We start from the raw sequence: 27,597 nt of genomic DNA, 5'->3' as shown, positions 1-27,597 counted from the left end.
GCCTACTCACATGTGGACCGATCGCGGGTTCTACGGCGTTCATACTGTACAGATTGGAGCGCTTCAATCACCGCACGCGTGTGGCGTAAAATCAGGAGCGACGCGGTCAGACAGGAAAACGGGTGAGGTCATTAACAATCAATTTTATCGGTTTTTAGAATAAAATAATAATAAAACATACATATGTCGCCTATAAAAATATGACAAAAACAAACCCTCTTTAGCTTCATTCGTAATTTCTGTACGTAAACAGACTGGGGGGCGAATACAGCAGGCCTGTATATGTCCTCCACATGATGCGGGTGGTGCAGTGGCTGATGTGGGTTCAAACTTTCTGAACGACTGTCTGTGGAGTTTGTGTTCTCTCAAAGCCCGAGGACATGCGCGTTAGGTTAACTGGTCATTCTGAGGTGTCACAGTGGTGACCTGTTCACGGCGTGCGCCTCCCTTCGCCCTGCGTCAGGTGAACGATGGTGCACCTTCAACGTTTGCTTGTGTTCAATTTTCTGTCAGCTACAAGTGTGGACTGCCGTCTTGCGCGCGCACGTTTTGTCCCACATTTAGTTTTATGCATCCGGTCAGCCAGTTTATCCAAGTTTGAAATCCGGTAATTATCACACAAATATACTTTATCAGAACAGCAAAATCCTTCGTGTTTGTTTCATTTCCCCAAAAACGAAATAAAATGTTTCTTAGAGCTTTTGTAAAGCAAAGCGTGAGGACGGGGGGAAAGGTGTGTGAAGGGGGCGTTTAGACGCACGAACACGGCTAAGGAAAAAACATTCTGGCCTGCCTCCGCTTCAAGGTGTTAAGCAGAGAAAAAAACGCCATCTAATATGCAAATAACTTGAGGCGCTAAAACTTTTATGTCACTGAAACCAGAATCCAGTCGACTGTCTTCAGAAAAAAGGAAATGATTAAGATCTGCATGCAGGTCTGCAGTCTCGCTCTTATTCAAACAAATAAATACAACTTTATTGGAGCTTATGATTTATTTTATTTTATTCTATTCATTAACAAATTTCAGTCTGTGCAGCTACAGAAATAAAGGCGTAAAGGAGCAAATTACAAAGAATTCACTCTAGAAATAATACAACACATGCATATTTTGGTCATTAGATTGAAAGATAATGAGAAAAGAGACTCCAGCTTCAGTCCACGGTCAGTCAGTCACAGCAGGCCTTTTACTGCAGAGAGAGAAAACAAATTCAGATTAAAAACAAGTTTGTCAGTGTAGTTAAAAAATAATAATTCTATATCCCCTTAAATCCATATGTACTGTGAAGTGAGGCACAAATCAGTCTTAATATTCATATTAACATCTAATATTCAGGTATAGTTTTAGATTCAAGCAGGCCACCAAACTTGGTTTACTATCTTTATGACCAAACCACATGGACATCACTTCACCCTTAACTGAAACTTTATCACAGGGAACTCAGATCCTCTTTCATGTCAAAGTGACACTTTGGCGTTATCACAATTTAACTCAGAACTGGCGAATAAGCCTGATTTTGTCATTCTTAACCACTGATAGTGAGCCAGTTTGACTTTTGAAAAGAGTTAAGCAAGAAAACTAATAGTGTTCAAAGAAAAGAGCCCTGGCTGTGAGATATTTTCTCACAGCTTTCTGAGGTTTCCTGTTGTGCCAAACAGTCTTGATAAAATCGCAAAAAACAGGAAGAGCACTAACACAACAGCAGAGACAAACTTCCAATACAGAAACAAGTCATTCAGTTCAAAAGAGACAAGGGCTTTAGCCATCAGGGAATAAAAGGTGTCTAAAAAGGTGACTGAGATGAAAACTGAGGGGTCTGTTGCTGTGTAGATGCACTGTGCTGTAGTCACTCATGAATAGTTTGCAGTTGGGGTTAGAAGTGAAAGTTGAGACTTCGGGCGACTTTTGCCACCTTTTAAACCGGGTGTCCATAGTTTCTGTCGCAGCGTGGGTAGCAGTGAGGGTTCAGCCAGTGCTCCAAGTTGGTCTCCCGGGCCCTCAGATCCAGAGCCTGCATGTGGAGCAGATGCTCCTGCAGGGAGAAGATTGACATCATTGAATAAGACGAACCAAAAGACAGATGAGTGCACACTGAAAGAAACAACGAAAGAAAAATGCTGGAGCTCATTTTGCAAACTGAAACACAGCACAACATAAAATGACAGAGATGAGTAAACCGAGGGCGATATCACGTGTCCTGTACAGAGCTGGGGGATGTAATAAAAGCAGTGCACGTGCTTTCAGAGAGATTACTTTAAGAAGCTCAGGTACTGACAGGAACCGACAAGCTCAGAGTCTCAGCTGTAACCTGTAAATTAGATTAGGTGACTCGGACCTTTGTGTCCGTGCTCTCTTTGTCCCACAGAGAAAGGGTCAAAGGTTTTTGTTGTTTTTCTTTTACAGGTACCATATGTATTAAATAATATGTAATGACACAGTTTATTATAAATATACACATAGAATATATTCTGAAAAATGATCCTAGGTAAAATTCCCTTTAATTATACAATAGATGGAATTATATTGTATTTATTTGTTATATTTTATTTAATTTTCATTTGTTTGTTTTTTTACCTTATTTTAATTTTTTTTAACATATATATTTTTCTTGTCCCACTTGACCTTTTTTGACCTTATTTTAATTTTGCATGTGATTTAACGCAGGAAGAGTCACTAAATTACACTAAACAAACAAAGACTAATAAAATGAGGTGAACTCAACAGTATTTGCAATGTACAAAAATTCTAAAAATTCATTCATAAAAACACTCACAAAGCTTTAACGCTTACCATCTCTAAGCAGACTATAAACAATAATAATAATAAATGTTTTATAAAATATTGTAACACGCTTTAAATGTTCTCTGAAGGTCTATGAATGTTTTAAAAATACTGCCTTTGCAAAGCTCCTCACCTGAGTCAGTGCTGACTGGTCTAGAAACAAAGTGATAAGACAGATTTGCTTATGCTTTTATATCTTCAACTTAAAACTGTTTAACCCGCATAAATGTGATTAAACACTATAACTAAAAGCTTTAAAACACACACAGAATGAATTCATTATATGGACGTGTGACATGAGCAGGTCTCAAATTTACCAGAAAAACCAAAATTTAAATTGCTTGCAGCACTTACACTGTGTTGCAATGTTCGGCTTTTATCCTGCTGACAAACAGGACAGCACAAACTGTGGCAACAGAGCTGAAGAGGTTCAATACTCTTGGTTAAATCTGTGCTTTTTCCAATATACTAACTGTGCTCTTTGCTCTGAGTGGACCTTACCCTCATTGGCTCATCGGGGTAGCCAGCCTTCATTGGCCGGTCCTGCCTCTTGGTACGGAGCAGCTGCTTAGCTACGCTCTCCTTGATTATGGGGTTTGCATCTAAAGGGAAAAAAATGTAAAGATAAGAGTTTGGAAGTAAACGTTTACTTACGTTGACTTCTTTCGGTGCTGTAGAAGAAGGTTTAGCAGGTTAGGATAAGACTGTTTTGCTCTTGCCTTGTAGATGTGAGTCAGTGTTTGTGTTTTGGCAGCTTTCTCTGTTTTTGCTTATTCTTAGACTCAGGAACTAAAACTGCCTGCTTTGAATTTAACCTCTGCCTGAGATATTTTGTTTGTGACATCTGTTTTCTTGGCAGCTAAGTTGTGGTTAATAAGAATAGCATTCCTCTCACTGAAAGCTGTACTCAGGCCCATAAATAAAACTCTCACACTATTTGCTGCTCGTGAGCTGTGGCTGGCCTGATCTATTTAGCTAGTGTCTATGTGAGGCTGTTTATTCCCCAGTGGCAGGCACACACACACACACACACACACACCAGTGAGGGCTCTCTGTCTCCCTCTCTCTCTAAGCCCGGGCCTGCATTAGGAAGCAGGGTATTTGGTGGAAGGTAACAAAGTGCCCATTCAGCCCCCTCGCTCCCCAGGGAGTCGAGCCCATGCAGCATGTTACCCCAGCAGGCTTTCTGTTCCTCTCCTGCCACAGGGAGCTGCTGTGAAACTCTGTCAACACAGGCCTGAGCTGCTGGTGCTGCCTGGAGCCTCAGAGAAACGTGGCAAAAATACTCACGGTGTACGTCCACCTGTGGATTGCCACAAAAATAAACCATCCTGATGACATGTAAGTCTTCTGGCTTAAATCGGGCCAAAAGTCAATTGTTATAAAATACAACAGTGTTTCAAAAAGATTGGGCTAAAAATACAAATAAAGATCTTCTGCACATCTATGTAAATATTTCTACCACAACAAAAGGAAGGTGCAGCAAACTACCCTTAAAATAACCTATTCTTACCACAATGGTATGCATTACTCTTCAACGTCTAAGGATATAACTACACCAGCTCCCTCACAATTGCAAAAAACAAGACGCAGAGCACCTGAAAAGGTGTTCTGATGTGACAGGTCACTGTCCTCCATGCGTCAATTCCCTGAGAATTTCCTACCTGTGTAAATGGTCAGCAGGACCACGCAAAGCAAAAACACCACCAGCTTCTTCATCTTTTTCTTTTTCGCCCTTTTCCTGCCTGAGCCCTCTCAACTCTGAGGTCCTGACCAGAGTCCAGAGGGGGTGAAAAGAGGAGATCCTCCTCCTCCTCTGCTTCCTCCTTGACTCTGGCCACAACACACTGCCTCAGACTACCAAGGTTTCAAATAAACTGTAAATATTAGTGACACATTAGCACATGTAAAGATATATAGTTTACCAATTAATGCTTTAAAGGTGAACAGTTCCTGTGAATAACTAACTAATTTACAGCTCCTTATTTTTATTATTGTACCCTAACAGTGTCGTTTTGCATGATTGAGTGTTAAAAATTATCCATATTATCGTATGCTGAGCTTTTTGTAGACCCCATCAGTTCCTCCTCTTTCTGAAACAAGCTGCTTTAGATCCTCCCCCTTTAAGACAAATTTGTTATGATCAGTTGATCCATGTAAACAGAAGATTTGCACGCCAGCTGGGCGGAGCTTCTGTATCCTCTCAGTGACATCATATAGAGCAAAAAGTAGAAAAAGCAGTCTGAAACCACCAAATACCTGTAGAGATGAGGCACGTCAGCTGTATGGGACAAACAAGATCCAGGCTATAAACAAAAGCAAAACAATCCTACCAGTGGCTGCTCTGAAAGACAGCACAGAGGCACTAATCACGGCAGCACAGGAACAAGCTCTGAGCACAAGATCCATAGAGGCTGGGGTCTAGCTCACAGATACAGACAGACAAACTGGTGATGGCTAACCAACCGGACATAGTAGTAGTGGACAAGCAGAGGAAAACGACCATAGCAGAAGTACCAAGGACGGAGAGAGAGCTGGAGAAGATGTGGAGGGTGAAGGCAACAGTGGTCCCAGTGGTAATCGGAGTGCTCAGTGCAGTGACCCCCAAGCTGGGCTAGTGGCTTCAGCAGATCCCAGGAACAACATCCGAGCTCTCTGTCCAGAAGAACGCAGTCCTAGGAACAGCAAAGATGTAAAAACAAGGAAAAGCAGAATAAGTCTATTTCAATGTATTAAACGTAGGTGTTAGGTTAGGTTGCAGGTAAAAGTCTGTCCACTAGATGGTGCTGCAAGCATAGTCATATGCATAGTTATAGTCTTGTTTTTAGATGCTCTTATATTTTTATGTCATACCAGCTGTGCACCCCATTCATAATGTAATATTTACATGTATCCGTCTGTTAACTACGTTTTATTTTCCCCTTTCTTTCTGCCTTTTTTCTTACAAACAAAAAAAATGTTTGTAAGACAACATTATTAAATAAACGCGTTTGTTTTTTAAAGAATATTCCACACAAAGTACACTGAAACGTCACTTTGCTTGACCTGTGAATAGAGTCTGTACTGTGTGGCGCAGCAGGCGAGTCAGAGGAAATAACCACGATGACCGGACATGTGAAAGACGGCATCATGGGAAGTGGAGGATCCGCTGTTTCTACCGTCTAACCCATTTGGAGACCAGTCGGCATGTTCTGCCTTTTTCTCGTTCAGTTTTTCCACTTTGCATTTCTAATTTTTACTCTCCAAAACACCAGTGATATGACTGAATAGTCACTAATTAAGGTGAAGTAGCAGTCTAGCCGTTCTCAGCAGGGTTGTTATTCATTATCCTTTGTCACACACATTCGGACGGTGTTCCATGTTAAGTTACCCCTGCAGCTTAACCTTATACGATGTCTGCGCTAAATAAAAAATCTGAATCACAGCAAAGTTAAGAGGTTTTTTTTTAAAATTTCATTTAAAAAAAACTGCCACAAAGAAAAGGAAGTGCAATTGCAGCAAATATGGGAAATCTCTAGAAACTGGATTGAGCCGATTGAATGTGATTCTCGCAGAATTATGGATCAGGGTTTCCTATTTTCTTTTCTTTCTTTTTTTTTGTTAAATCAGTTATTTGAGTTTCACGGGTGCGCCCGTAGCATACAAACAGATGCATCCTAACGAAACTCAATAAACCAGCAGCTAAAATACAGTTATGAACAATGTTAAACGTTATTCTCAGAGAGAAATAAATCGATTCTGTCCCCGAAATCCAACTTTTGTGTTAGTTTCAAATATCTCTGAGCATCACGGGTAAAGTGTCCCACACTCTCTCTCCCCTGCCTACATTTAGTTTGCTGAAGTCTGGTCATCCTAATCTAACCCTTAATATTTATTTAGCTGCTGTACAGGAGTGCCTCCGGTGACGTTCGATGGAATACGTCATTGTGCGTCATTGTTACCATTTCCTCGCGACTCCCTTTGCACGTTTAACTTAATGCACGTGTCCTAATAACCACGTGGACTTATTACGGCCTCATAATGTCACTGCTCTGATTAATTCCCGGGACCCAGAGAGCTTTCTGTTCTCTCGACGCGATTATCTAATGCGCTCTGCGCTCGCAAGGCGCATGCGTGCTGATAACCAGCTGCTAGCAAGCCGGGGCAGCTGAATCAGAGATGAAATTTGAATTGTGAGATGTCGACTTTCAGTTACTTCCGTGTTCGCTCACATTCCAACGGAAACGGAAAATAGTCTCACCCCTCAGGGATCCCAGTTCCTCTTAAAGTACTGTTAACCTTATAATGCCAAACACAGCTGACCAAGAGCATGAGGATGGCCAGTGGTGAAATGAAACACAATACATTTACTGAGTGAACAGGTCATCAGCCTCACAGGGCAAACACCGACGACCACTAACACTCACCTTCACACCTACGACCAATTTTAGAACCACCAGTGAACCTAACCCCACTAACTGCATGTCTTTGGACTGTGGAAGGAAGCCGGAGAGAACCCACACAGACACGGGGAGAACTCCACACAGAGATGCTGGATTCAAACCCAGGACCTTCTTGCAACAGTGCTAACCACGAAAACCACCCTGCTTCCTTAAATATGATAAATACTTCTATAATATGAAACTTTAAACATTTTACAAATATTGTAGGCCTACATTGTGCTTCGTGCCATCTATTATAAGCGTTTAGTTTGCTGAATCATTATTACTGAAATTACCCAGCAGTATGTAAGTCATGACGTTTTTTCCTCCGTGGGTTGATCATCTTGTCATGTGAAAACTCTCTGCTGATGCTCTATCAGGAGGTGGCTCGTGGTTTTAACGTCATATCTCTGTCCTCTTGTTTACACCTTCCTATACAAGAAAATATATTTTAGCTGGATTCAGAACCAGCTTCCGGCTAGTGTTTGTGATCATGAGCGTCGCGTGGAGCTGTGGAGCGTGTCCGGTCTCCTTTAGGTGCCGTTTATCTGCCTTCTACTGATTTCCGCTCGTTAGCGTCTCGCCACGGTCCCGCAGCGATGTGCGGAAAAGGGGACGAGGCGCAGGACGACTGCGGCTCCCGGGAGGAGTGGACTCTACTGTTCTGGACCTCCGTGGCCGTCGTGGTTCCGGTCATCATCACGCTGTGGTGCAGCGCACAACGCTCCAAGAGGAAATCGCACATGAAGGATTTCTTTCGCAAGAGCAAGCACGGCTGGCACTACACCGACCTGTTCAACAAGCCCACCTACTGCTGCGTGTGCTCCCAGCACATCCTGCAAGGCGCTTTCTGCGACTGCTGCGGCGTGTGCGCCGACGAGCAGTGCCTGCGCCGGGCCGACCGCAGCCTGTCCTGCAAGGAGATCATGGCCCCCTCCAGCCCCGAAGGAGCCATGGAGCATCGCTGGGTCCGCGGAAATGTGCCTCTGGCCAGTTACTGTGCTGTATGCAAGCAGCAGTGTGGGACCCAGCCGAAGCTCTGCGACATCAGGTAGCGTAGCTGGACGAGAACCGCTGAAGGGATGCAACAGATGTGCAGCCGTGTTTCTGCAACCAAAAGCCTCTTTTTACACCCACGAGTTAAAAGAAAAATGATCAAGTTTCCTGAGTTAGAGCTGGATGATAAAAGACCTCACTCTTTACTGTGGTTATTTAGTCTTTTTTATATTTGTAGATTGGTTTTTAATCACATCGATATATTCTTCTTTAGAATTTTAAATCTGGGTTTTCTCACGACTCAACATGACTTTAGGGTTTACATGTAATAACGGAACCACCTCTAATGGGCTCCTGCTGCTGTTCAACATAGCAAATTTCAATCTTAAAAGACCCCACCTCAGCATGACACTCATCCCCCGCTTTGTGAGCAGTTCAGGGTCTTCTTTTCATTGGCAGTATTTCTTTTTATGTGCTTCATCACCTTTCTTATAGTTTCGCTCCCCCTGCTCCTCCTTCAGGTGTGTGTGGTGCCAGACCACAGTGCACGATGACTGCATGGAGAGCTTGACGGATGGAGACGTGTGCGACTTGGGCGAGTTCCACAACCTCATCATCCCCCCTCACTACCTCTACCGTGTCAACAAGCTGCGCCGCAGGCACCCCGACGAGTACAGCAAGGTGTTGAAGTCACGACTGGCCTCGTCATAGTGCTCCTACGTCGGGTGCTCCGGAGATGTTTTAAAAATGCGTTTTCTGCTTGTATCTTGTAGCTCGGCTCTTCCTGTGGCAGCGGCTGGACTCCAGTGTTGGTCTTGGCTAACACGCGTAGTGGGAACAACATGGGGGAGGTGCTGCTGGGGGAGTTTCGCACCCTCCTCAACCCGGTGCAGGTCAGCTTGCAGCTCGCCTGCATCTTTTGTCTCAGTGAGAGCAAACTTTGTCATTGCTCTTTTTCAGATCCTGGAACTAATCTTGTTTTCTGCTTCACCTCCAGGTGTTTGACTTATCTCAGCTGACTCCTTCCAAAGCCCTCCAGCTGTGCACCCTCCTCCCCCCCGGCAGTGTCCAGGTGCTGGTGTGTGGAGGTGATGGCACAGTGGGATGGGTGCTCGATGCCATCGATGCTATGAAGCTAAAGGTGAGACGTCTCTGCGCTCAAGAAAAAAGAGTGATCTTTCTTTTACACATTACTTCTTCGCTTTGACACTTTTCTACTTTCTTTTGTCAGGGCCAGGACCAGTTCATCCCCAGGGTGACCATCCTGCCTCTGGGGACAGGAAATGACCTCTCTAACACTTTAGGCTGGGGAGCTGGCTATGCTGGAGAGATCCCCGTGGAGCAGGTTCTCCGTAACATCCTCGATGCTGAAGTGGTGAAAATGGACAGGTGAGCGGTGTTGATACTGATGACAGGTACTCCTCAGGATCAGTCAGAAATGCCTGAACAGACTGATCAGGTTCACCAGTCTTTTTAAAACTGTAGTCTCTTAGGTATTTGGGGAATTAAAACACCCTGTGTCCTGTGTCTTTGGCGACTATATCTATACAAAAGCGGTCAGATGTGTCTTCTAGTTGACGGCTAGTGTTTACATTTTCTTTCTATATTAGGAAATTAATTGGTGAGTCACTTTGACCATTGTCGATCATCAACATCATGATCATCCACTAGCTAACCCCTAAGATGTACCCTACTTTATTGTCCTTTTTGAGTTGAATAGGATCCATACCTTTAACCATAACCATGAACTCATCAGGAAAGTATTTACTAAGGTCATAAATCAAGGGGTACAGCGTTTGTTATTCTCGTAGAAAACTTAAACCTCGGTTTCTGGCACAATTTAGCCTCCTTCCAGAGGTACTTGGGTGAGAGGGTAAAGTACGAAAAGGTCAGAACTCCAGCAACCGTTGCTGAATATGAAAAAACTTTACTGGGTAACATGTTTCAGCTTGGGGCCTTCTGTAGGGTCGTCATCAGGTGGCTGTAGCTCATGTTCAGTCAGTGGTGTGGGCTTGTAGTCATTTACACTGCAAATCAGATGTGGTCAAATGCGTCTCACTTGACCTCGAGAAGTGGTTTGAGTGGCTGGGTCACATTGTGTCCTCATGGTTGTTTACATTGGATTTAATGTTTTCCACTTGTGATCTGATGTCACAAGCTGCACTTTCAAAAGCATGTGAATTACAAATGAAAAGGACATTTATGTTTTATCATTTACGCTTAAAAATTTAGAGCTGTGTAATGTTATTACAGTCAGCATGAGTACTGAGACGTGAGGAAATGTAAATAGTCCAAATAGAAATAAAACTTTGATTCCTGAAATCCAACGTTTTGACCCGTTTGTGTTTGTTTTAATTCCGCTAAACACCTTCATGATTATTTTCAGATGGAAAGTCCAGGTAGCATCAAAAGGCGTCTACTTTCGTAAACCAAAGGTGAGTTTTTTCTCTCTGTGCTGATTGATGAACACCGATGTCTTTCGTGACATGTCAATGCCTGACCCGCGGAAGCACTCAGCTGTACTATAAAGCAGACGCTGGATTTCCTCCTCAGGTTCTGTCCATGAACAACTACTTCTCTGTGGGGCCCGACGCTCTGATGGCGCTCAGTTTCCATGCACACCGTGAGAAAACGCCCTCCTTCTTCTCCAGCCGCATCATCAACAAGGTCCGTAATTTGAATAAACAAAGCAGGCTCAGGGTTTAAATATGAATGCAAAAACCTCTTAATCCTGTAACTGTTTTTGTTATTTTTGTTGTTTTTTTGTAGAGACATAAAGATGCAGCTTCATTTTGTAGTAATGAGTACTTTCCTCTTCCCACAGGCTGTGTACTTCCTGTATGGCACCAGAGATTGTTTAGTGCAGGAATGTAAAGATCTGGATAAGAGGATCGAGGTACGGTGGACTTGTGCACGTGATGAAGCATTATGCAAATTTTGTTTTAAGCTCATAAAGAGAATCCGAGTCACTGTAAGTCACTGCCATATCAAGCTTTCTCTATAAATGTGAATTGGTTGTCCTGTGACTTCAGCAGGGGGCAGAGAAACCAGTGTCTCATCTAGAGATGGACCGATCCGATATTACGTATCGGTCCGATACTGACGTAAATTACTGGATCGGATATCGGAGAGAAATAAAAAAATGTAATCCGATCCATTAAATATCAAAAAAGCACCTCACAAAACTTGCGACATGGCGTAACTCGGCTCATAACCGTAGCATGTCGGAGCAGTGTGCTCACGTGATAGAGCGGCTGTGTGTATTTGTTTTTTTGTTTTTTTGCTGGGAGTTTGCAACCCTGTTAGTTAGGTTGCTTAATATTTCTGCTAAGGACTCTTTAAAATACCAGAATAGGGAGGATAGAGCAGGTTTAAATTTATTAGATTGATCAGTTTTGCTGAACTATGAAATATTTTGGGTGCAGTTGTGTTTTTTTTACATACAGGTATAACAGAATAGTTTTAGTGTTGTTGTTTATTTAAACTTGAGTATGATCTTATACAAAATGCAGCAATATATATAAAAAAAACTGTTTTATTGATTAAAAAACACGATATCGGATTCATATCGGTATCGGCAGATATCCAAATTAAAATTAAAACAGCGTCTGTATATAAGCCGACTGGTCCCAGTGTTGCCAAGTCGGTCCAAAAGCTTCTGATGAGACATGAAAAGAAAGTTCCAAAATACAAACATGTGAATTTACTTTAGAAATAATTATCTTCACACAGGATTTGAATCCTTCAGTCCTCTGCTCACTTGCGATTAGTCAGAGTCTCCTGTCACAGAGCCCAAAGACGCTGTGCAGTAATCCAGTTCTTTATCAGATCCCGTACAGTTTGCTGAATGGGTGTTTAGATGTTTTTGGTGCTGTTATGTAGCCAAGCTTTAATAAAAATTCACACTTGTCTTGATTACACTTTAATGAAAGTGCAAAGGTTAAAAAAAATTATAGGTTTCAACATTTCGGAATCAAGAAGTGTTAATTACTCAGCTTTGCAGGTGTAAAGATGTTTATTTTAACTTTAGTAAGAGCCTTGTTTCCAGTGCTGCCAGTAATAATGCTAATCTAATTAATTTGTTTATTTAATGTGTAAAAACAAATTAGATATTTTATAGTCTGCACTGTCTCATTTTTCTTACCTGGTTGATGTTTTCTATGTTTTGATCAACGTTTTCAGACATATTTGCCCATTTTGAGGTGGTTTTACTGACAAATGTCTTGATCAGTGTGTATCGTAGCTACAGCTGTTTAATATAAGACATTGTAAGAGAGATCCTTATTAAAAAATGTTTTTATAACACATAAAGATTTGTGAAACATTTATGTGTGTTTGCATGTGTTCCTGCCACAGCTGGAACTGGATGGGGAAAGGGTGAAGCTTCCCAGTTTGGAGGGCATCATAGTCTGTAACATCGGCTACTGGGGCGGAGGCTGCAGGCTGTGGGAGGGTATGGGAGATGAACCGTGCCCCCCTACCCGGTAGGTCATTTAAGAGCATATTGGTCAGGAAAATATAAACGGTCCATCCGGCACCGACTGCTTCAGGTTACCGGTACTATGGAAAGTAAACATGCTATTTCCTGTCTCTGCAGGCTGGATGATGGCCTGTTGGAGGTGGTGGGTGTATTTGGCTCCTTCCACTGTGCGCAGATCCAGGTCAAGCTGGCCAACCCTGTACGGCTGGGACAGGCTCACACTGTCAGAGTAAGGCTTCCTGTTTACCTCATTTACTGGCCACGCAGAACGACAGTAATTACTTTTCACTGCCATTCGCCTCAATCCAATCTAATTGTGACTAATCTGATTAGGCTTTTGTTACTGAGCTCCTGCATGTGTCCATTTACCCTCGATTGATTTCACCTTCATTCATTCTCCTTTTACATTGTGACATAAAGAGCGTTCATTAAAAAATTCACTGTTAATTAAGGCCTTCACACACCAAGCATGTAGTGAAAAAGCGATGTGTTATTGCAGAATAGATACCCTGATGCATGCTTTTGAACATATTTCATGATATCAGGGAGTAAGTTGAGAATAATTAATCTTGTGCATTTTTTGTAACACAGGAAATATTCGCACAGATTTTACACACCTGGTGTGTAAAGCCTTAAGATTACAGCAGCTACTTTCAAACATCATTTTGTAAAAACTATAAATGCACACACCTGCGTGTGGTTTTGCCTTTGCTGCCAGAGCGTACCCACAACAACAAACTCATTTTACTGGTATTTGAATACCTCACATATTTAACTACATAAATATTGTAACTGTGGTGATATTTTGTACGCAGGCAAAAAAAAGTCCAATGTCCAAAACTTTTACGGTTTATTTATCCAGTTTGGCAAGCAACAAACAAAGATCCATTTTATGTTGTTTCCTGCTGCTTCTCCAGCTCTGGAAAAAACCACAGGCCCACCCCAGTGCATGCTGGTCCTATACTAGTCCTTTTACTTACAGAAAATGTCCTTACAGTTCTTCCTGTCTGACTTACAAAGATACAAAACAAAAAATTAAGCAATTATTAACCTAAAAATAAACCTTGTAAATAACCCAAGATAAAAAGTAAACCAAGAACAAAAAAAAAAGGAAAAAAAGAATAAATGGCTCCAGCACTGCACAGATTTTACACGCCTGCTGTGTAAAGCCTTAAGATTACAGCAGCTACTTTCAAACATCATTTTGTAAAAACTGCAAAGGCGCACCTGCGTGTGGATTTGACTTTGCTTCCAGAGTGCACCCACAACAACAAACTCATTTTACTGGTATTTGAATATCTCACATATTTAACTAAATACATTTTAAAAGCATCGCTGCTAACTGAGGGTGTAGGTAATGGAGGAACAGAGTTATAGATGAGAAGAAAAATAATCTATATCAGTAACATTTTTTGTTTTGTTTGCTCTCACAGGCTTCAATCAGAAGAATTAGAAATAAAGCTTAAAATACTGCTATTAATGGCCAAATCCAGTGTTTGCCTAAGCTTGCTCTGAAGCCCCCTGGTGGACTCTGAAGGTACTTTAGGGTGGCACTTACACATACCTTCCAAAAAAAAATAAAAATAAGAGAATACATATAAAATCTTTCATATAAAAAATAAATACTGATTTAAAAAACAGGCTGTTAATGGCGAGGAAAGCTTTAAACTGGACTGTTGCCAATCTGATCTGAAATAAAGTTGTTAAAGGAAAAAAAACACAACAAATAAAAAAGAACAAAGATGAAAGTTACTGATTTTAGTCTCACGTTGAGTTGTTATTATTAAAGGTAATAAAGTAAACCTTTTCTGAGCTACACAATTGTATTATTGGATTCTACTGGAGTAGCTTTGCATTAATCACAGTTCAAAATAAGTCTTATTTATCTTATACATGTCTCCCTATAAGTCAACTTTCTTCTGATTGGCTGTCTCTCCTAAACAGAAGGTTTGTACATCTGTGTTCACATCTGGAGCTGTGTGCCTGTGTGCTATATATGGTCATCTACAGAGCCAATAGTAGAAAAAAAACCTGAAACAGTGATCACTTTTATATACATAGATTTAAAAATTTGGTCGTGTTTAGCATGAGCACCCACTGTTGCACCAGTATGTATACTTGATCGCTATTTAGACTGTGAATGATTGGCCTAAGCTAACCTATAGGCCTATGTATGATTTAGCTAACATTTTTTCATTGTGCGCTGCTCTTCCATCTCCAGCTGGTTCTGAAGAGCTCCACGATGCCCATGCAGGTGGATGGAGAGCCGTGGGCGCAGGGTCCCTGCACCATCACCATCACCCATAAGACCCAGGCTTTTATGCTGTACCACAGCGCAGAGCAGACGGACGATGATGACGATGAAACCAGCGCCTCTGAGACGGAGAGCCCAACTCCTCACGACTCACCCAGGGCGGCGGGGCCGGCGTCTGCTCGAGCGTGACCCGCCGCAAACATCGTGTGACGTGAAGCTCTTGTTATCCTCGTTACTTATTTCTGCCTAGTTTGCATTATTCCCTCCTTTGCATTAGTCTTCCTCCTCCGAGGTCTTTGTAGTCACATCGTGATGATTAGAACAGACGTTTTAATTTAGAATCTTTTCAGAGAGCTCACAGACGGAGAAAGATTAGTTTGTTACTGAGCTGGCGTGAATTGTTTCTTCGGTCTTTTATCTACACACTCCCCTTTTAACTCAGAGCTCAGGCAGTCTCTCCTTGGACAGATTGCTCTTTAATTGCACTGATCCTCCGTGCCATAGATAATCTATAGACGACGATACTGTATTTATTACTCTGTATTTACAATTGAATTCTCCGTGCTGCCCTGCAGGTATCGGTGAGCCATTCTAACAGGTTGCCCAGGTTTAACCGACCCCTAAAAGCCATGTTTAAATCAACAGCAGGTGATGACGTTGTGTTTGTTGAGAGAACAGCAGGTTGCGCTGTCTGGTTGATGCTTTATTTCCCACAAATTTTGTATTCCACAAAAAGCACAAAAAGTGAAAGACCTGCGTTTGCTGGCAGGCCCCAGTGGCTCATGTGTCAAATGTGTTATCGTCTTTGAGGATCCTCATCATCACACTGCTGGCAGGTTTTTAGTCACACAGGCTTTGAAATGTGTGGACTCGATGGGGCATGGACTCTGATAAAACCGCAGTGTGTTATCAATCAGCAGACATCAGTGTTTACGTTAAAGTGCACTGCCATTTGCCAAACTGTTAAATTATAATACGTTAAAGTGTATAAACTATGGTTGACATTCCTGTATGAGCTACAGGAAATAGCCAGAGTTGCTGAGGCCTGTTTGGGAAGTACTGCCAAGTAGACGTAGTTTAGTGGGTCCATTTTGCCTTCATTTTGAACCGTTGTTTTTCCTCTGTTTTGCTCCTGTTTACATATTTTGTGTTGCACTTTTTGGCATTTACACTGATAAGTACCTTAAACTGCCCAGGATGTTGACCTTTGATGTTACTGCCGATCGTCGTAATAGCTGCTGTTGAGATTATGCTCCCATTAACCCAAAAGTCACCACAAGGTGGCCCACTTAAGACAGTATTTCTGTAGACAGGATAATAGAGTGGTCTTCATATATATTAGGATCATTACACGCATGTACGTATCCATGTAATGTTCAGGTGAAATACTAATTCCTGTTTATTCTGTACTCAGCAGAATTTCTGCAGGAGGACTTTTGTGTTTCTGTGTTTTGCTGTTTGAGGTGGTCTGCTGCTCGGAGTCATATCAGGAATGTCTGTAGCTGTTAGTTTGTGCTTCGTTTTGAACCCGGAGCTGCTCCGAAGGCTGAACAGGGATACAAGTTTTGCCGCGCGATGCCTACTGCTTTCAAAATATGCACCTCCCTGGCAGTTAACCAAACTGCATGGTTTCATCGCCCTCTATTTGTTTGGCGAATGTTGTCGCTCAAGGACACCTGCTTGAACTTTTACCTTGTCATCCATGTTTACCAGAGCTGTCTGTGTTGCACTGAATTCTGCTTAAATGTGACAGGGTTTTAAAGCCACTAGGTCCTTAGCCACGCTAGCATCATGCTTCTAGTATATTTATAGAGAAAACACCCTGCTTTTTGTAGGAGTCACTACAGTTTTGTAGAGAAAGTCATCTCCAATGAATCCTAATGTTTGGTTGATTTAGAGCACTTCAGATCATGATGTGATACTCAAAACAGTAAAACTAAGTGTCTGTCTCAGGCTCAGCTACAGTTTTCAAACTCTAAACACAACCTGAGAAATGTTAGCATGATGCTAATTCGATATATACTTTTGTTTATAGAGAATTAGCATAATTAACATAGCAGGAACAACATGCCAACATCCTTGCTTGGAGCTGAATACAGCTGCAGTGGGTGTCATGGCTGCATCAGATACACATATTTTCAATTAAAATTTAATAAACGTGAATTAGACTGCTGATTCCACCAGCGTTTCTGTAACTTTAGCTCAATCTTACCAAACATATAAAATATGGACATTGGTACTGTCATGTCACCTAAATTTTAGCATTTGGACTTTTTGGTTATTTTGAGCCAGAAGTCGCCATATTTGTATGAGAGGGTGAAGTGCCACATTTTTAGCTTGATTACCAAGTTCTGTGTGTAAATACTGTTACATTTAATCATTAATTATTATTAGTATTATTATTATCATTGTCTTGCTCTCTTCCACAGCAGTTCTTTGTCCTGTCTTCCCCCCCCAATACACCTAGCTGCTCGCTGCAGGTTTCTTCCTGTTAAAAAGGAGTTTTTCCTTCCCACTGTTGTCGTGCTTGCTCATAGGGGGTCGACTCAGTTTTCTCTGTACACTTTAGGATCTTTACTGTTGAATCTATAGTGCTTTGTTTTGAAGCGACTGCTATCTAGATTTGGTTCTACATAAATAAAATTGAATTAAATTATTAATTAAATATGAGTGCAACAAAACAGCCCTTATTATGACATGCTTTTTAAAAATTATTATCATTGTTATTTATTTACAAATTAAAAAAAATATAATTAAGTTATAAAAAGTGAAGCACAACCTTCTTGGATGGACTGTAGCAGCAAGCTAAGTTATATGTAAGATAACTGCAGTGAAAAGATTACATGCTCAGTGTAACTACATTTTCCATCGCATTAATCCGATTATCTGAGGTAAAGTCTAGAAGACAGCGACTGTTTACAGCCGTCTGTGTTGACATCCACCTGTTACAGCGCTAACAAAGCAAACTATAAGCCTTAATAAAATTCACCCGCTGCACAGCTGTTATGAAACCCTCCACATTTTTTCTATCAAGCTGTGAACGTGTTTTCTTCTGCGGCAAAGCTGGACACTCGAACACGGCACTCTCGTTTGAATAGAGCCTCAAGTGGTCATTCAAGGAACTGCACTCCCTGTGATGCTAGCGCGGCTAATGAACTTGTTTGGGAGATATGACTGTGACATTAATTGTTGTTTTGAATTCTGCCAAGTCATAGCTTATAGTTTATTATTTATGAAGACACAGAACAGTATTTATTTAGAGTCTAAGGCAAATTGAGTGAAGCTGTGCAGCTGTCCATCACTGGGATTAGATTACTAGAGCTCAGCTCTTGCATTTGAAATTCAATTGTTACATTTCACTGTTGCTGTTGATATTACTTCGTTATTGCATATTTGAATATAGCTATTTCTTTTTGACATGGGTAAAATTATAATAATTATAAAGAGTGAGAGACATCTGCAGAAAACACAAAAATCACAAATTTTTATTACAAGATGACTCCATTAGAAAAACAACAGAAAAACTTTAAACACAGAAACGCCATCTGAGGGGGGGGGAAGCTTTTATCAAACAATCATGTCAAACAAAGCTGTTTACAAAAAGAATCGTAGCGAGGGTTTGATGGGTTACTACTACTACTACAGGTGAGAGAAACTCATTTTGATTGAAATGAATGTAATGAAGCGATCTTTTGAATTTGATGACATTCCCATAAATATTTTCATATATAAACCAATCGTGTTTGTCTCTTTATTCACTTTTATATAGACATCTGAAAAGCAGCAGCCATGATCTCTGGTCAAAGATTACAACAGCAGCTACATACACACTAACAAACATGACACATGATGTTTGAATTCGTTAATCATTGACCAGTTTTGCAAACACTGATAAAGAGACAGTTTGAAACAGCAGCTACAACACTTACACTGTGTTTTGTGCTGACCTTTATTCACGTAATATTCATCTTGGATCCTTTTAATCATCAAATCATTATTTAAAAAGGAAACATTGGGTGTCATTTTTAAGGTTCTGATGTAAAAGGAGAGGATCCCAAACTCTTTAAGAAAAACAAAACTGATGGTCTCCACCAAGGCCAAAATCAAGTATTAATGCAAGTGTTAATCACACATCATCCAAGACTAAACAAAGCTGTAATAAAAATAATAATGATGATGATGATGATGATGATGATTGCACAGCGCTTTTAAAGACAGAGTTAAAAGAGCGGTGTGGAACAGTTCAAAGAACCTGACCAGAAATCGGAGGCTAACTGCTCCAATAAGGTCTCAGCAGGTCTGTAATTCTACTACTACTAATAATAATACTAATACATTTTATTTGAAAGTACCTTTCAGAAGACTCAAGGACACTGTACACAGCAGAAAATTAGAAAGCAAGCATAAAAGCAGACAATTTACAAAATCATAAAACAGGGTTAAAATAGCAGAATGGAAAAGGTTACGTGGGATAAGCTATTTTGAACAGGTGAGTTTTGAGTCTAGACTTAAAAAGAGAAAAGGAAGTGACATTTCTTATGTCAGGAGGAAGGGAATTCCAAAGTCAAGGAGTAGAGCAGCTGAAAGCCCTGATGTTGGCAAGATGAGGGGAGGGGACAGAGAGAGAAAGAGAAGAAGAGGATCTAAGACACCGAGATCGAAAGTTGATCTGAACCAAATCAGAGAGATATGGAGGGGAGAGATGATGAACAGCCTCACATTTATACAAAAGTATTTTAAAACTGATGCGATATTTGACCGGGAGCCAATGAAGCCGCTGTAGGACGGGGGTGATGTGGTGAATAGAAGGGGTCCTGGTGATAATACGGGCAGCAGAGTTCTGGACATGTTGGAGTAAGACCAAAAAGAAGTGAATTACAGTAGTCAATCCGCGAAGTAACAAGGCTATGAACAAGAATGGCAGTGGCATGGTGGCATGTGGAGTGAGACAGTTGCACAGTTGGAAATATGCAGACTGCGTGACATTATTGATGTGTGAATTCAAAGATCAAGTTAGTTAAGTATGAGTGGAGTTGTGTGCCAACTACCTTATCTAATACAGGAAAGAGACTGGCTTTCTAGAGCTTTAAATGTTGTTAATAAATTTTAAATTAGAATCCGATAGATGGTAAATGGTCTGTATTTGTATAGTGCTTTACTTGGTCCTGAGCACCCCAAAGCGCTTTACACTATACACAATCATCCACCCACTCACACACTGGTGATGGCAAGCTACAGATAAGATATATACACAAATCTCATAATGCATTCAGGCTTCAGATTAAAATCAAATATTGGTTCTACTTCTTCTGATTTCTATGAGGACGTGAGTGTTGTGTTCCTGAAGAAGCATGGCCTTTGGGTTTATCTTTCTTGGTGAAATCAGATCCTTTCCCGGATCCTGAAGACTTATGCCCTCCAGCAGCGCTGTGCGGCCTCCTGTCTGGATCTGAAGTAAAACATAGTAGTTAGTCAGTTGTCTTTAATGTAGGATGCGCACCACTTGCTAAACAAATCAACAAACAAATAACACTCCTACACAGTTTTTATGTACAAAATACAATAATCCCTTAAAACTATACACCCCGCACAGAGTGAGGTTTGTACCCAGCGAGCTTCTTGTTGTATGTGTCCTGTTTATTTAATCAGTGGAATCGTGTTGTTATTCATCATCTGATTGGCAGGCTGACATTTTTTATAACACGTGAGGATTTGATTCATACTTGATTTCTCAGAAGAAGCATGGCCTTTGGGTTTATCTTTCTTGGTGAAATCAGATCCTTTCCCAGATCCTGAAGACTTATGCCCTCCAGCAGCGCTGTGCGGCCTCCTGTCTGGATCTGAAGGAAAACACAGTAGTTAGTAATTTGTCTTTAATGTAGGATGAGCGACACTTGCTAAACTAATCTGATTTAAATTGATTAAATATCAAAAAGTAGAGAAACCCATGGTCAGATCAACAAGCTGGAACCTTTTCTGGAAGCATTTTTGTTTTAAATATCACAATATAGTTTGCACACAGTTTGTCACATTTGACCTCTCACCTCACTTCTACATTTCACATCTGCCTTCCTTTCAAGTTGACTGCAAAATGTGCTTTAATTTAAAAAGAAATACTGAAAAAAAAAATACTGTCAAGAGAAACAGAATGAGCTGATGATTTATGCTGCGGTACACAATTATATAAGCCCACGTTTTACATGGCCAGTTATTTACAAATGAATACATATTAGCCATTAGCTCCTATATAGTTCTTAAGTACAAAATGGAATAATCCCTCAAAAGTAAACACTGCCCAGAGAGTGAGGTTTGCACTCAGAGGGCTTCTTGTTATGTGTACTGTTTATTTAATCAGTGGAATAGTGTTGTTATTGATCATTTGACTGGCAGTCTGACATTTTTTATAACACATGAGGATGTGAGTGCTTCATACTTGATTTCTCAGAAGGAGGATGGCCTTTTGGTTTATCTTTCTTGGTGAAATCAGATCCTTTCCCGGCTGGTTTACCTCCTCCAGGAGCACTGTGCGGCTTTCTGTCTTGATCTAAAGGAAAATATGCAAAACGTCTTCCACAGTTAGTCGGTTGTCGTTAACACAGGAGATGTGCAACGCGTCCACTAATCTGAACTGTACACAGGCATACTGAATTACATTTTGTCAGGTTTAAAATGAACAGTGTGAATGCTAGAATTACTATAAATGTTTGATTTGTGAAGTTGCTTTTAAAGGCACATTTACAAACCCAACATACAACATCTGCTCAATGAGAAGCTGTTTTTATTGGAAAGGTTCCAGAACTTTGGTTACTGCTGCTGTTAACTTCACTGTTGAGGACTGCTGCAGACACGCACGGCACACTGAACTGTAATGTACACAGTGGTCGCAGACGCTGCAATTCCTCGCGCCTCCAGCTGAGCCGCTGTCTCCATCGACAGGGAGGTAAGCATGGCAGGAGGCGTTGGATCCGGGGAAGGATATCTGCATATGTATGTGTGTGTGTGTGTGTGTCCAGAGTTCAGCTGGCCTTGCGTAGGATAGGAAGAACAGTCTGTTATCAGGGTGTTTTTGTTCAGATCCAGCCTTGAGACCACAGCTGGCGCTGAAGTGGTAGCCGCATGAAATAATGGTGGTTTTTACTTTAGTGCAAACAACTCATTGGAATTTCAAAGCTGGTCTAACAGTCCGACACTGGTCTCTCAATCTCCCGTTGGAGAGCCGTGAGCTTCTCCATGATGTTGTCATTCTTGCGCTCAAAGAGCAGATTCTGAGAACTCACAACCGCTGTGAGCTTCTCAAGGATGTAATCCAATTTTCGCTCAGAGGTCTTATTCTGAGCGTTCACGGCAGCCTCAAGCTTCTCCAAGATCTTATCCGTGCTGCGCTCAATGAGCCCATTTTAAGAACGCATGACTCATCCCATCATTTCAATCACAGCGGGCAGCCTTGTGGGGGTTTGAACAGCCGATTCCGCTTTCTTTAATCTTCGATAAGCCAGGGCCAAGCCAGCTCCGATCAGCAAAAACCCTGTTATCATGGTTCCGAAAAGGTAGATAACTTCAATGTCCTCGATCGACAGTCCCGCCAGGCACACGACCCTCCAGTTATGCCACCCGTCCATCGTGTATCCAGCAGGGAAAGTCCCTCCAGGACACTCAGACTCACCTGAGCTCAGGCTTCTCGTTGAGAAGAGGGTGTCAATTTCATTCAGGGACCAGTTGATCAAATCCATAATTCCTCTTTTTTTTATGAGGACTTATCACTGTTATCAATGGTGTGCCTTTTATTGCAGTTAATCAATTGAGTGTTCTTAAACTTTGGGTCCAAACATTCATTTGGATATTATTTTGACGTGCGCCAACCAACCTAAACATTTCAGAGTAAGCACTCCTCATCATGGCAACAGCACTCCCCATCAGCAGTGGTCTCCCCCACCAGGAAGATTTGCCACACCTTTAAAACTGCTTAGGAGCAGATTGAAGAACATAATAAAGTTCAGCCCATCGACTTAAACTCCAAACTCCACAGACCAAAATCCAGCTGAGCATCTGCATGAACAAGCTGAATCTTTCCAGACGCCACAGCAAACACAAATGTGTCAGAGCTGCTTTTGCACCACAATGAGGATCTACACAATACTGGCTTTAATGTTACGGTCGATCAGTTTATGACCTCAATCTTAATAATGACTGCCAGGAATGAAGACAACACTTTGGCACAAGGCTCGTTTTGACATGTGTCTTTTATACTTTGAAAGTTTAAATAATTTATGATGGGTTTACTGGTTATGGGAGGACTCGGCCTCAAAGTGTGCCTAATAGCTTGTAAAAGTGCCTAGCTGCATTCTATTACTGCCAAACCATGAAGGACATCTACAAATGTCCGTAAGCTTCTGGGTGAGTATGGGCGATGAAGTAAGGTAATTTTAGAACCAATCCCTGTCTAGGTCTTCACACACCTTCTTCACATGTTTAACTGACTGCGCGATCATGGTTGTCTTTCAGAACAGAGACATGCCCAGTGGTAAGTTGTTAAAACACTAAATGCACTATCAGATTGATCGAGTTTGCCTTAAGCACACTGACTTTTAGTAGATGTGATTTCATATCAGGCTGAAATAAAACAAAGGTGTTCCTTCAATGTGTGTAACAAGTCATATCCTGGATAAATCTTATACTGTTTATTAAAAAAATGGGGCTTCATCTTGCTTCTGTCTTTTATCATTTATAAGCTGGCTTGCAAAGGGTAGGTATTATGTGTCATTGAATTTTTAATTAGCTGTTAGGGCACCAATTAATTAACACATTGTCCCGTTTGTGGTGATTGGAGACTAAGCTGTTTACACAGACATATATGATTTTTGTCATTACAGACGTGTGTGTGTAAGAGAGAGATTTTAGGTTGTATCTTACTTGTGTTTTGTTGGGCATAAAATCGAGGTTGCCCAAAATGTTGCAATCGAGGTTGGGCCTGTGGATAATGGGGTGGATTCCATCTTTGCTGTGGTCTAATAAAAACGGGGATGGGAACCGGCTGGTAGTACGGCTGGATGGGTGGACTGCTCAGTGGACTTTGGAACGAGGGGTTGCTTCTCTGCTGAGGCGCTGCTGAGTAATGAAACAGTGAAATGAGAACGCACTCTGAACATCTTTATCACACTGTAAAGAATCACGTGTCACAAAGTGCTTGTAATGTTTTAAATAGTTTTCACGTATGTGCTTGAGGAAGGAAATTAACGATATTACAATATGATTTGCAGTATTTTAAATAAAAATGTAATATACGTTTTTTTACACAGTGTGCCTTCTCTTGCAAATACACTCAAATAACAAGTACAGGGAGGTGTAGTCAGTAATTATAGCTGTACAACAAGACCACGTTATCGTACGTGTATTATTAACATGAGATCGTCTTTAAAATTATAGTTACAGTGAATACCTGTATCACACTAGGAGATAGTCATATTGGCAGATGTTTTCAGATACTCTTTCAGTTCACATGTTACTGTATTCAAATATCATCCTATAATAACTCCTCGCTGATATAAACTTACCAGAATTTGGCTGGGATTCACTACCTCCAGCACTTTCTGGTCTGGAGACAGGAGCTGCTGTTTCACCTGTTAAAAACAAAGGTTACATTTAAAGAGTGCTTCCCAAAATACTTCCCAAGAAATAGTCACCACTGAAGAAGAATAAATTCATGAGCATTTAACAGAAAATCCTCAACAGTATTTTCCACAAGACAGAAACTCACCAGAATCCCCAAATGCACCAGTGTTAAGATCTGCATCAGAACGTGAAAATGATTGGCTTCGTTAATCTTTTAGAATATTAATCCAAATTTAAATTTTCTGCTAATGCGTGCCTGCACGCAGACCTGCTTTAAAGAATGGTAATCTGGCCTCAACTGGCTGTTTAAGCATCGCCATCAGAGTCTCCCTCAGGGCTGCAGCAAAGCTCTGCGTCGCTATCACCTTCTTGGAGTCCAGATTGATTCGAGGCACGTGAGGCTCAAACTTTACAACTTTGGGCAACACAACTGAAGCCTGTGGGGGGCAAAAGAAAGGTTTTTATTTAAACTTCCTAATTATTTAACTTAACCACGCCCATTCTATCTTATTCTTTAGTTTAAGTTTTCCACGGGTGTTCGTCTCACCTGTAGAAAAGCCGAGGTTTGGGATTGACTCATCAGCCTGTTGATATCTTCTCTGGCTTTTCCCATCCTATTATAGTTTTCGTCGAACTTCTTTGTGAGATCCCGAAGTTTCATCTGACCGAGCTCCAGCTCACGGTCCACCTCAGTTTGGGCCTCGCGTTCATCTTGAGCCAAGATGTCCCTCATCTGCTGATAGACAGCTGCGAGTGCCGTCTTTCTTTTGTTTGCTCCATCCTGGAACAGTGACAATAAGATATGACAACAGTGAGTTTTTCATAGTTACTGCCAGCACATTTACTTTGTCTCTGTATGACATGTGGAAATTACCTTCAGCATACTCTGCATGTTGTTCATTTGAAACACAACATTTTCAGTCTTCTCCATTTTCTCATTCAGCAAACCCAACTTGTCTCTGAGGTCAGACTATAAGAACAAACACAGAACAGCTTAAGTGCACAAATTCCATACAGACACTGCTCAGAGGGCCTGGAGAACTTTGCAAGTAATGCTTTGACTGCATGTCCACCATCTGCATTATTCCATTATTTCATTTTTCCACTACATCTTACATGCGGAAATATTTTGAATTGTTAAACTTTATTTATAATGAGGTCATTCTTATCTGTTTCTAGTGTTGCCTTGACTAGAGATGTGTGGGCCAAAGTCATTGAATCAGATATTGTGGAAAAAGAAGTGTAATACAACCTGATCCATCAGCCTAAAGCAGTGGTGTTAAATATACAGCCTGAGATCAAAGCAGACACAGCTCAATGCCTGGCATACAACACTAAGAAAAACTTGTTAAAGCAAGGAAGACTTGAACTTGGCTGTCATTTACAAACAGTTGTACACAAGGGTCCCTTTTCAGGTATGAACCCACTTCCATCTTTTTTATACAGATGGAATGTTTCCTCTCCAGGAAGTAAGCTGACTGTCATCTTTGTTTAAAGATATACACACCAACATATTGCTTTATAATATTACAAATTAAATAAGTTAAAACATGTATGAATTAAGGAGAAACAGTTAACTCTGTACATAAGTCAGTGTTTAATACAGTATAATCGTCAATGTGAATGCAAACACACCTCCTTCAGGTTCCTCTGCTCCTCCGGAGTTAAGAAGGAGCATCCTTTGTGGATATGCTGGAGGCAGAAGCTGCAAATCAGACGGTCATGCTGGCTGCAGAAGAACTCCATCAGCTTGTGGTGGTCGGAGCAGATGCGCTCCGACAGGTCTCCGACAGGCTCGCTCAGCTCGTGGAGATGGAAGACGGGGTTTTCCCGGTGAGGGCGCAGGTGCTCCTCACAGTAAGACGCCATGCAGGTGAGGCAGGTCTTCGATGCTTCTGCTTCCATGCAGGTATCACAGCGGATGACATCGTCTTTCTCCGCTTCGCTCTCTTCTTCGCTTTCTTCTTCTCTCTCCTCTTCGCTTACTTCTTCGCTCTCCTCTTCGCTCGCTTCTTCGCTCTCCCCTTCGCTCGCTTCTTCGCTCTCCTCTCCTCTCTCCTCTCCGCTCTCATAGCCTCTCTCCTCTTCGCTCTCCTCTTCATTCGGGTTGTCTTCGCTCTTGCTCGATCTCAATTTAAAGGTCTCCACGACGGCGATGAGGACCGTGTTTTTCTTCAGCTCGGGTTTGGTGTCGAACACGGTTCGACACTGAGGGCAGCTGTACGAGTCCTCCCAGCTGGCGAGCAGGCAGTCCTGGCAGAAGTTGTGTCCGCAGGGGATGGTCACCGGACAGTCAAAGGTGCTCAGACAGATGCTGCAGGTCAGCTCATCCTCCAGACTCATGATAGAAAACTGAGACTCGTCCACTTCGGCCATGATGGGACTGATGCGAATGAAGCTGCGAGGCACAAACGAAACTTATCATTACATCAGATAATCAACGAAGGCCAACCCCTCCTGCACCAAAACTCAGAACAGCCATTTTACTGCAGTAAAGTTCATGACGTTGCACATAAATAACCAATAACAAAGAATCCACGCGGAGCTGCTGTCTGCAAAACAAAACACTGCAGACCGCTTTATACTCACAGGCCTCTGCTGCACGTGATGAAAACTAGAGTTTCTTCTGGCTATAGAAAAAACAGTCTTCCTGCTTGCGTAACAGGATTCGTGATACAGGTTCCACCCTCCGAGCGCACGTCAGAGCCAAATAATTTTTTTTATGAACACATTCTGATTCTCGCTGTGAGAAATAAATGAGTTATTTCTCATCCCTTTTTACACATTCAAAACATTTTTTAAAATGGAAAACGGTGAAAAAGTCTGTTCGAAGAGAGTCGTGTGCCCGCTTTAACCTAAAACGTACCTGCTCCTTATGCCACCTGTCCTTCTGAAAAGAAAGACATGTTTTTTTCTTGTCTTTTTTTTTTTTTACTAGTAATCACTGGTGAATTCAGAAGACATCTTTTTTAAACTAGAATAAATGAATTGTAGCAATAATTTACCAAATACACTTACTTACACTCTGATCCACAAGTATTTGGACAGTTACAGAGGT

At 41.5% G+C, this 27,597-nt stretch overlaps 3 protein-coding genes across 7 annotated transcripts; 1 reads left to right on the top strand and 2 right to left on the bottom strand.

Moving 5' to 3' along the window:
* Positions 1 to 632: 632 nt before the first annotated feature.
* cUnh17orf67 (chromosome Un C17orf67 homolog) lies at positions 633 to 7,611 on the bottom strand. 2 transcript variants are annotated; one of them, XM_082536983.1, is made up of 4 exons: positions 7,497 to 7,611; positions 3,281 to 3,381; positions 1,911 to 2,030; positions 633 to 1,187 (listed from the first exon to the last, which is right to left on the bottom strand). In XM_082536983.1, exons 1-3 carry the CDS (start codon positions 7,513 to 7,515, stop codon positions 1,914 to 1,916), a joined length of 237 nt encoding a protein of 78 aa, XP_082393109.1. In that variant the 5' UTR covers positions 7,516 to 7,611; the 3' UTR covers positions 633 to 1,187; positions 1,911 to 1,913. The 2 variants fall into 2 exon arrangements, with proteins under 2 accessions (XP_082393109.1, XP_082393108.1); XM_082536982.1 differs by lacking the exon at positions 7,497 to 7,611 and adding an exon at positions 4,444 to 5,283.
* Positions 7,569 to 18,663, top strand: dgke (diacylglycerol kinase, epsilon). The gene is made up of 11 exons (XM_082536981.1): positions 7,569 to 8,251; positions 8,718 to 8,877; positions 8,970 to 9,089; positions 9,194 to 9,337; positions 9,428 to 9,585; positions 10,583 to 10,631; positions 10,750 to 10,863; positions 11,021 to 11,092; positions 12,553 to 12,680; positions 12,794 to 12,905; positions 14,898 to 18,663. Exons 1-11 carry the CDS (start codon positions 7,800 to 7,802, stop codon positions 15,117 to 15,119), a joined length of 1,731 nt encoding a protein of 576 aa, XP_082393107.1. The 5' UTR covers positions 7,569 to 7,799; the 3' UTR covers positions 15,120 to 18,663.
* On the bottom strand, positions 18,389 to 27,582 carry LOC309708718 (E3 ubiquitin/ISG15 ligase TRIM25-like). 4 transcript variants are annotated; one of them, XM_082536979.1, is made up of 11 exons: positions 27,562 to 27,582; positions 26,175 to 26,937; positions 25,414 to 25,509; positions 25,087 to 25,320; positions 24,808 to 24,976; positions 24,685 to 24,714; positions 24,482 to 24,547; positions 23,841 to 24,035; positions 21,364 to 21,474; positions 20,654 to 20,770; positions 18,389 to 20,379 (listed from the first exon to the last, which is right to left on the bottom strand). In XM_082536979.1, the coding sequence occupies exons 2-11, from the start codon at positions 26,913 to 26,915 to the stop codon at positions 20,231 to 20,233; spliced, it is 1,908 nt and encodes a 635-aa protein (XP_082393105.1). In that variant the 5' UTR covers positions 26,916 to 26,937; positions 27,562 to 27,582; the 3' UTR covers positions 18,389 to 20,230. The 4 variants fall into 4 exon arrangements, with proteins under 4 accessions (XP_082393105.1, XP_082393104.1, XP_082393103.1 ...); XM_082536978.1 differs by having other exon boundaries at positions 27,558 to 27,581; XM_082536977.1 differs by lacking the exon at positions 27,562 to 27,582 and adding an exon at positions 27,129 to 27,534.
* Between the last annotated feature and the right edge of the window lie 15 nt (positions 27,583 to 27,597).

Source organism: Aulonocara stuartgranti (assembly GCF_965226115.1).
Source record: "Aulonocara stuartgranti genome assembly, chromosome: 6".
In the NCBI taxonomy this organism is placed as follows: Eukaryota; Metazoa; Chordata; class Actinopteri; order Cichliformes; family Cichlidae; genus Aulonocara; species Aulonocara stuartgranti.
Note: the sequence above shows the minus strand (reverse complement) of the source record. Positions and strands in the feature narration are given on the sequence as shown.